At 39.3% G+C, this 10,860-nt stretch overlaps 1 protein-coding gene across 1 annotated transcript; it reads left to right on the top strand.

Moving 5' to 3' along the window:
* Positions 1-5,300: 5,300 nt before the first annotated feature.
* Positions 5,301-9,876, top strand: LOC106535858 (alpha-tectorin-like). Its single transcript, XM_014032993.1, has 12 exons — positions 5,301-5,444; positions 5,652-5,808; positions 6,632-6,710; positions 7,169-7,231; positions 7,370-7,572; positions 7,653-7,784; positions 7,874-8,061; positions 8,226-8,377; positions 9,035-9,277; positions 9,366-9,528; positions 9,625-9,717; positions 9,793-9,876. Exons 1-11 carry the CDS (start codon positions 5,301-5,303, stop codon positions 9,715-9,717), a joined length of 1,617 nt encoding a protein of 538 aa, XP_013888447.1. The 3' UTR covers positions 9,793-9,876.
* Positions 9,877-10,860: the final 984 nt, after the last annotated feature.

The raw sequence follows: 10,860 nt of genomic DNA on the forward strand, positions 1-10,860 counted from the left end.
GGTTAATATTAACCTTTAACCAAGAGTTTCTCAGTTAAATGTAAATATTAACCTTCTAGAAATAGAGAACATCCATGCTGGTTCTTAAAGCATTTCACACTTGTTGGAAATTCATAGATACATTTTAATTGGCTTCTTAAATAATCATTAAATGTTTTATTGTTTTATGTTGATTTGAAACACTTGTGAAATATATAATAAAAATAATAAATAGATACCTCTCCCTGGGCTGCCACCTTATAATGGTGGAGGCGTCCCAATGATCCTAGGAGCTATGCTGTCTGGGGCTTTATATCCCTGGTAGGGTCACCCAAGGCAGACAGGTCCTAGGTGAGGAACCAGACAAAGCGCAGCCCGAAGACCCCTTATGATGGACATAAACTTTGGATCTGGCGTTCCCTCGCCCGGACGCGGGTCACCGGGGCCCCCCTCTGGAGCCAGGCCTGGACGTGTTCAATACTTATTTTACCCGCTGTATGTCTTTTAAAAAATTTTAAATATACGAGAAGTGACTTTGTGCCGGCTGGTTGTTAATAATAAATCTTAATGGAAATAGCAAATGTCATTCTAGAATGAGGAAACGTGCAGATGTGTAAAGTTTATTGTTCTGAGTAATGTAAAAAGCAGCTGCCTCAGGCAACTTCTCGACAATTTTTCATTAAATACAAACTAGATGCGTAGACTTTTTTTTATCAGCACGTGTTTGAGCACCATCACCAAGAAATATTTTCTGTGCTTTTAGATTCAGTTTGAATGCCTTAAAAGTATTTCTCTTCAGGCTGACAGGGAAGCTGGTGCCGATCTATCCTGCAGTCAATGTGTGGGAGGTGGGATACACCTTGGACTGGTCCCAAGTCTCCTATTATTGTAATTTGTTGTTGTGGATTGATCCATTCATTTATCTTTCAGATGTTGAAATTAAGGTGATTTTTATCTCACAGTGTGTGGGTCAGCATCTAAAAAATCAAGAGAAAAATATAACTAAATAACATTGAAAGTTGGTCAGTCAAACTGCCAGACTTGAGAAATATGAAACCATCATTTTATCAACAGGTCCATCTGACATCCAAAACCTTGCTTCATTTTAAGTCACGTGAATTCCATTTCTTCCTCATTCTACTGCCAATCAACCTCATTACATTTACATAACAAATTATTTTCTAAGATCAAAATAGAGGGAAGTTATTGTCTGGAAACTCAAAAAAACCCTTAAGAGTCCTCCTCCACACCCACTTTTGGGGGCGTGGGCAACAAAGAAGATGGCCATAAAAAGAGGGAGACATCAACAGAGAGACAGAGCAACGGTCTTGAGACAGAGACATCACCAGACGAATCTGTCCAACCAACTGAAGCAACATCATCAGGAAGCCTCCTGACTCTTCATCATCTTCATCCTCCAAACAGTAAGATAAATTTTAATCTCTGGTGCATGTAATGCTTCGTTTTTAACTCTCAAACTGCTTTTTAGCAAATGACAGACATAAGTCTGTTTAATTGTTTGAAGTTAGATATCAGATCGGAGCAATAAAGATGAGGTTAGACAATCCTGTGATACCAGTTAACTTTTAAAGATGTGATTTATGACTAATGTGCACTGATCTGTCCAATCAACTGTGTCCTCCAGGTCTCAAATCAGCTGCTGGACAAGACTGCAATATGCTCCGCCCCCTGATCTACATGTGCATTCTCCTGGCACTGACAGGTAACTCAAATATTCTCAAAGAAAATGAAACTGATGTCTTTGTATTTAACATTGTCAAAGTTTTTAATGGCATCCTTTCCTTTTTTACATGTTAAACACAAAGAGGCACAAAGTATCCCCTGTGGAAAGAAAAGTTGCAATCCAGGCTGTGAATGCCTCACTAAAAATAAAACTCTTCAGTGTGTTGACCCCTGTGACCAATACACTGTGATGAACGATGTCTGGCGTTCAGTAGATTACTCAGACAACACTGCACGCTGTGACCAGGATATTAATTTTCAAGGCTGGTATCGCTTGCGTCTTGGGAAAAGCGATGCTCGCCTTCCAGAGAAGTGTGTACCGGTAAAGAAGTGTGGAACCCATGGTCCCATGTGGCTGAATGGACCCCATCCCACCCAATTGAATCAAATTCATGATTGCTCAGTGTGTACTGCCTGGGATGATGACTGCTGTAAATATCCCCAACACAACATCCAGGTTAAACTGTGCCCTGACCAATTCTACATCTACAAACTTGTGAAACCGAGTTACAGAGACACTGCTTATTGTTCAGGTACTGTTCAAATCTCAATATATTCTCTTCTTTCTACTCTGATCCAATGACAGAGTAATTACTGTATATTTATTCTTACACAAGTAAGTTGTTTCTTGTGTATAATGTGTACATATTTGAGTAAAATGTTTTTCCCTCTTAAAAGATAATTGACTCAAAATACTTTTTTCTAAAATTTTAATACATTTCACTTTGTGAATGAAATACTGTATCTGTTTATCAGCTGGTAACAAGAACATAATGGTTGAATCTGGAAACAGTTAAACATTTTTCAAGACTATGCAGTCATGCATTGTATCTTTAAAATATATTTGGTCAGTCCAATGGTACCACACTGGCCTTCATGCCTAAAGCTGCTTTAGATGATCGTGATGAAAGACAAGGAATGAGGAGAATGAGGGTCACAGGATTTGATCAGATGAACTGTAACAGAAGTAGAAACATTAAAAGGAACAAAAAAGTTAATAAATGTGATTTAGGTCTAATAAAAATTCTAGTATTATATTATAATAAATTAAGAAAATTACTTATACTGTAAATGTTACTAGAGTTGTCCTACAAGATTAAATGATGATATTGTTGCGCCTTTGCAGCTGTAGTGTTTCTCAAATAACTCAAATGTTTTGTTTGTTTTTATTAGATCCCCATTGCCCTAAACCAGCAACCACAACAACAACAAGAAAACCAAAAACATCATCAACCACACAAAATACATCAACAACAAAAAATACAACTATAACAACAGCTTCAACAACAAAATCATCAACAACAATGACCACAATAAAATCATCAACAACAACAATGACCACAAAAAAATCAACATCACCAACAACCACCACAACAAAACCACCACCAAGAACAACAACCATGACACCAACAACAACAACCACAACACCACCACCAACAACCACAACAGAACGTCCAACAACTCCAACACCAACAACCACAACAGAACGTCCAACAACTCCAACGCCAACAACAACCACAACACCACCAACAACCACATCAACTGAGCCACCAACAACACCATTGCAAACAACAACCACAACAGAGTCACCGACAACCACAACACCACTGCCAACAACAACCACAACACCTCCAACAACAATCACAACAAAACCAACAACAACCACAACAACAACAACAACCACACCACTGCCAACAACTACCACAATACCACCAACAACCACAACAGAGTTACCAACAACTACAACACCACTGCCAACAACCACGACAACACCTCCTAAAACAACCACAACAGAACCACCAACAACCAAAACACCACCAAAAACAACCACATCACTGCCAACAACAACTACAACAGAGCCACCAACAACCACAACACGACTGCCAACAACAACTACAACAGAAAGACCAACAACCACAACAACTGAACCAGCAACAACCACCACAACAGAAACACCAACAACCACAACACCACCAACAACCTCATCACTGCCAACAACACCTACAACAGAGCCACCAACTACCACAACACCACTGCCAACAACAATTACAACAGAACCACCAACAACCACAACACCACCGACAACTACAACAGAAACACCAACAACCACTACACCAACCACAACAACTGAACCAGCAACAACCACAACACCACCAACAACAACCACCACAACAGAAACACCAACAACCAGAACACCACCAACAACCTCATCACTGCCAACAACACCTAAAACAGAGCCACCAACAACCACAACACCACTGCCATCAACAGTTACAACAGAACCACCAACAACCACAACACCACTGACAACTACAACTGAAACACCAACAACCACAACACCAACCACAACAACTAAACCAGCAGCAACCACAACACCACCAACAACAACCACCACAACAGAAAGACCAACAACCACAACACCACCACCAACAACGACCACATCACTGCCAACAGCAACTACAACAGAGCCATCAACAACCATAACAACAACTATAACAGAACCACCAACAATCACAACACCAACGACAACTGAACTACCAACAACCACATCATCACCAGCAACAACCACACCACCAACAACAACTACCACAACACCAACAACTACAGTAGAACCACCAACAACCACAACCACCACCTCAACAACTGAACCACCAACAACCACATCACCACCAGCAACAACCACAACACCACTCCCAACAACAGTTACAACAGAACCACCAACAACCACAACACCACCAACTACAACAGAAACACCAACAACCACAACACTGACCACAACAACTGAACCACCAACAACCACAACACCACCAACAACAACAACCACATCACTGCCAACAACAACTACAACAGAGACACCTACAAACACAACACCACCGACAACAACTATAACAGAACCACCAACATCCACAACTGAACTGCCAACAACCACATCATCACCAGCAACAACCACAACACCAGCAACAACTACAACAGAACCACCAACAACCACAACACCAATCACAACAACTGAACCACCAACAACCACAACACCAATCACAACAACTGAACCACCAACAACCACAACACCAATCACAACAACTGAACCACCAACAACCACAACAGAACCATTAACAACCACATCATCACCAACAACAGAACCACCAACAATTACAACAGAATCACCAACAACCACAACTGAAGCAACAACCACATTACCACCAACAACAACCACCACAACAGAAACACCAACAACCACAACAGAATCCCAATCAAGCACAACAGAACCACCTACAACAACAACCACAGCACCATTGTCAACAACAATCACAACAGAACTACCAACAACCACAACACCACCAACAACAACCACAATGGAACCACCAACAACCACAACACCCCCTCCCACAACAACTACAACAGAACCACCAACAACCACAACAACACCACAAACAACCACAACACCACAGCCAACAACAACAACAACAACAGAACCAACAACAACCACAACAACACATACAATCTGTACTGTGACTGGCCCCACAGTCATTGACTTTTATGGTCATTTTAACTCTGTGAAGGATCGTTGTGCGTACTTTCTGATGTCGGATCCATCCAGTGGCTTTGAAGTGTTTGTCAACTTTGGGGAACAGCGTCGTAGAGATGTCAGCTTTTTGATCAGTGTGATCTTGTGGCTGAAACAGTCAGATGTTCACGTTCACCTGGAAGTAGGAGGCAGAGTCCTGGTAAGAAAAGACATCACAGTAAAGTTTGTTTTAATAATACAATCTAAAGGTATATTTGTTTCCAGATTCCTCTTAACATGAGCAATACAATATTAAATCTGCCTCTGCCTGGATGTTTGTGAAACTAACTGCTTTGAGTGTTTCAGATGTTTGGTGTTTCATTCAGAATTTTTTTCTTTTTCCCCCTCTTCTTTCTCTCTGATGCAGATAAATAATAAAGTGGTGACCCTCAGCAGCTCAGTACAGGACTTTAATGGTGTTAAGATCTCCAAGAATGAAAACGGAGTCACAGCAAGTTTTATAACCTCGAAACTCAGCATATCTGTGTTCTTGGATTGCCACACAGCACAGATCTACATGGAGTGTAAGAGAAATATTGCCTTGATGTCATAATGAAAGGCTTTAGTTATAGAACCATCAGTACCTCAGAGTGATAGAGAATAAAACAAAGTCAGGAAGATGCAAAGTTTCAAAATTATTATCTTGAATCTGATTGTAACTTCTCCTAGGCTTCAGAATGATTAGATGGCAAGTTAGTTCAGCAACATAACACTCTTAGTTCAGAGTTTGATCTCCCTCATCAATAATGTCAGTATATTTGTTAATTACAGAAGTTTGACAAAGTTTAAGACATGGTTCAGGTATTTATAAAATTAGACTTTTATAGCAAATGTAGCTCTTTTAGCTTAAATGTCTATGTAAAATCATTTTTATAAATATTAGAGTACCTATTTTGTTGTTTGATTCCTGTTTGTTTCTGTTTATATTAAATCTTACATTTATTAACAAACATAACCAAAAGTGTAGTTTAAAAGACTGAGTAGATTAAAACAGGACTATAAAAGAACTCCAAATATTATCTCTTCTTGTCTCTGTGAATCACATAATCAGTAATATTACCTGTAAAATCAGAAACTGAATAACATACAACGCAAGTTAATTAATATATTGTTAAAGTTTTTGAATCAGTTTTTCAACAACAGCATAATAGACTTTCTCAAGTCTCATTTTGGATTTTGGTTTTGGGGTGCCACCCAATAATTTTGCCCCCACATGGGTACCCTATTAAAAGCCTGGCAGCACCACAGGATGCATGTGTTTCTCTTGCATCGTTGACTAGGAGCCTGTGTTTGCGTTGGTCCAGATTGATCATCAACTCTGTTGTAACTCACATTCTGTCCTTTCAGCACCTCTTGGATATTCTGCTGATGGTTTGTGTTTTGACTCCAGCAATACTTCACAATCAAGGCTCGCTCAGTCAGCCAGGTATCACATGCTCTGTGTTTGACTCTTTTTCTATGATTCTTCTGATTGGAGACTTATATATACTGTATACTGTATATTATAATGAGCTTAGCTTCTCAAACCATGCTTTCTACTGAGAGCAGGTCATATTTACAGAGTTTATTATTTGATTTTTATTTATTATCTGCTAAAACTTTCTATGTTCATCAGACTTTTATTCTGGTAGTCAAATGACAGCAGCAGGATATTACATTGTCATAATTATTAAATAAACATTCAAGAATATAGTTTTTTTGTGTGTGCTAACCCCAAGAAATATAGTCCTCAATAGGGTAAGGGATAATGCGGACCTGTTTAGATAAATAATAACTCAGCAAAGAACATAATAAATAAGATTTTCTGTGATCAAGCCTGGTGTACTCAATGAGCAAAGTCATGTAAATAAAATGACCCTGAACTTGGTATTTGTCACCCCCTAGCTGTGAGGTTCAGTACTCTGACGATCCTGACAGTTGTGTCAACTGCACTCTGGCAACTAAACGGTGAGCAGGTTTCTCCACAACAGATAATATCTTACAGTGTTATACTTTGATAAAAAAAACATGGTACTTAACATATCACATGCTGTGAGCACAGGGTGGAAGAATAATAATTTGTCCTTCATGTGTTTTGTGGTTTAGGTGTAACATGTTGACAAAAGCACCCTTCGCCTCCTATAATGCCAACATTGACCCAACACCATACATCAATGCCTGCAAGGAAACTATGTGCAAATATCCATCAGAGGACGGCCTCATGACTCAGTTCCTGTGGGCCTACGCCAGAGCCTGCAGTTTGTATGGCAACAATGACCTGGGAGACTGGTGGACCAAGGCTGAATGCTGTAAGTCTTAGTGAACTGAGGCACAATGTTTATAAAGCTCAGATGTTTTCTGGATAATAAATCATTGTGTTCCTTTGTAGCCCCACCTAAGGCATTTTGCATGGACAAACTCTGTAGTGACCATGAGTTCTGTGGATGGAACATCAATGGACAACCTGCCTGTCTTTGCAGAGCTCTGTTTGCCTACAAGTATAAGAAGTCCAACACTCTGGGTACGACATCTGTAATATAAATATGACAGATTTAATGCAGGAATACATCTAAGTGGTGTTTCTTTTTATAAACACTTGGAAATTTGTAGGTGAACCAACTGTCTGTAAGCATAATACTGCTTCAGTCACTCTTGCTAAATGTCTCCTGGAGGAAAAATGCATCGACTACAAAGTCTTACATCTYAATGACCCRACCTGYAAGGGTGCCCTSGACAACCAGACCAACATGGTGACTTTCAGCTTCAACACCCAAAACCTCTGTGGAGCAGAGATCTCGGTGGGTTCTCACTTCCAACTGAACAAGTAAAAATAAATCTTGTGCGGAACTCTGCAGAGCTTCTGTTGATCTGCTGTAGAATGGATTGTTTTCTTGRTTTGGTTTAAGTTCACTACAGACAGTTACTGTTTAAGTGTTCAACATGTGAATGTGTGATTTTACAGTATGAAGAAAACACAATAGACTATGTAAACACCATCAAAAGCCAGAATAACACCGGCCTCATCACCCGCAATGACCAAGTGTTCATTGAGTTCTCCTGCTATCGTCCTCAACCTGAACTGAAGAGCGTGTGCTTCAGGATCAAAGACAACAGGTACTGACTGGCAGTGGTGTGCGGCACTAATCTAAAAATCTGTTCCGCTAGCCCTAAAGCACTAACTCAAATATTTAGGTCCCCTAATTCTAAAGCACTAACCCACTGAAAGTTTTATCAAAAGCTAATTCTAAAGCACTAACTCAAATATTTAGGTCCCCTAATTCTAAAGCACTAACCCACTGAAAAATTTAGCAAATGCTAATTCTAAAGCACTAAAATAACCTAGTTGACCCATGGAACATACTTCAACAGACAACATGAGTCACATGTTGCCATATTCCACACCTGTGTTTTAGTTCATTTATTGTCAATACTGTATGTCACCTAGTGGATAAGTGTCAGACATTTAAACAAAATGTGTGACAGCTTTCACCCTCAGTTGTTAGCAACGATGTTGATCAATAACATTCATAGTGCAGTTAGTGCTTCTAAATTTAGCCTTTAAATTTAGCGAGTGCTAATCCACTAATAAATTCTAAAATTAGCAAAAGCCCTAAAACGCTAATCTGAAAATTAGTTCTCCTATTAGTGCTTTAGTGCTTTTAGGGGAATTTTGCCCACAACTGCTGAATGGTAGTTTTTATCATCATACACAGCCTGTCAGTTGATTGGTGATTTGAAGGAGCTAAGGTGTGATTGTTTTTTGTTCTGCAGCTACGTGGGCAACAGATCATGTGGAGAATGGAATTACACTGTGTACATGATGCCCTATATAGATGCAAAATGCTCTAAAGCTGTAGCAACAGAAACTGATGTGAAGCTCAACCAGAAGGTCTGGGTGGAGCTGAAGACCTATGGGCTGGATGATGACAGCATCGCTGTGGTGACCGACTCATGCTGGGCAACCAGTGACCCAAACCCTGACAGCACACCCAGATATGACCTGATCATAGACGGGTGAGAGATGCTCATAAATGTGCTGAATGACACCAGGATTCTTTCAAACTGTTCTGATTTAACTTAAAAACTGCTATTCTTCTTTCAGCTGTGCCAACCCTGAAGATGAGACAGTTCAGGTGACAGGAAATGGAATAGGAACTTCCAACCGCTTCTCCTTCAACATGTTTGAGTTTTCCAGACATCCTGATAAAATCTATATGCACTGCCAGCTCGAGCTGTGTCTCACAAAGAAACACAACTGTGTACCGGTACGTCTGAAACACTGTTCTTTAGACTGGACTATAAGTTTTTACAGAATCACCACAGACTACTTTGGACTTAATTTTTCTGTGTTTGTCTTTCAGGTGTGCTCCTCAGGTAAAAGAAGACGTAGGTTTGCCAGATCCACTTACAGCAAGGGAGAATCAGCTTACATCAGCATGGGCTGGAGTAAATAGGTAAGACATTTAGAGTGAAGTGATGTGTTGATTTTTATTTTTCAGTGTGTATACTAAGTTGAATTATCTTTTCAGATGTTTTCATGGTGATCCTGACTGACCTACTGGCTGCAGACCTTCATGGACCTGAGTCCTGGTCCAGAGTTTAACAGTGCGAAATGATAAATTCAGTTCCAGCTGCAGAGATGAAGCTTGGTTAACTCACAGCTGCATTTAGCTGCTGTTTTAGTAGAAGAATTGTGACTGACTCTTCAGTTAATCTTTTCTCTGCCTTTTGATTTAAGGAACTGTGTGTGCTAATTGTGAATAGTGTTAATAGTGTACAGAAAACACTATTAAAAATAATGAGATGCCTTTTTTAAATCAAATGTAAATTAAAATCTTCTGGTAAAATGAGGTGATTTAAATGATCAATTGATTTTGAAATAAATCTTTAAAATGTGATAATCAGGGTTTGTTTCTAGACAGAATGACATTTGCTGTTCTTACTTTTATATTTAAAACATGTGTATTATGCTATTCTTATTGTATAGGTTATTTTACTTCTTTTGTGACTTTTTTAAAAAGTTTGTAAAAAAATGAAAATAAATTTTTTGAGACAAAGAAAAGAAGCCTATGTGAATTATTTTAGACAGATACATAATTGTAACACTTAGCTGACTGTCAGAGCCAATTCAAATGGTCACATTCAAATCATAGTTATCAGATGTTTTCAGTACTGTGTACATTAATCTCTAAAGTCCAGATTAAATCAGAGTAAATTTGATAAAAAATCTGAGAAGAGACCTCACCAGGGAGGTGACCAGGAGGCATCCTAACTGGAGGCCCGTGCCACCTTAAAGGTGCAGTATGTAACTTTTCTAAAAATGTATTTTTTACATATTTTTTCATTCTGTCACTATCTCCTGACAGATTGATATTAGACAGGTAAGCTATGGAGGAAAAAAGAGTCCTCTTGCTTTTCCCGGTGGTACTACAGGCTTTAGAAAAATCCAGGCTTACCCGAGAATTAACAGCCAATGAAAACAGAAGTTTGTTCGTGAACGAGCTTCTGACGCCCATCCCCGACGTCTCTGCCAGCTGAGTGAAGCTGACACCCCACCCACGTCAAAAAATTAATCAAATAGTCAGAATGGTTAGTGC

The sequence above is a fragment of the Austrofundulus limnaeus genome, unplaced genomic scaffold, assembly GCF_001266775.1.
Source record: "Austrofundulus limnaeus strain Quisiro unplaced genomic scaffold, Austrofundulus_limnaeus-1.0 Scaffold1593, whole genome shotgun sequence".
Lineage (NCBI taxonomy): Eukaryota > Metazoa > Chordata > Actinopteri > Cyprinodontiformes > Rivulidae > Austrofundulus > Austrofundulus limnaeus.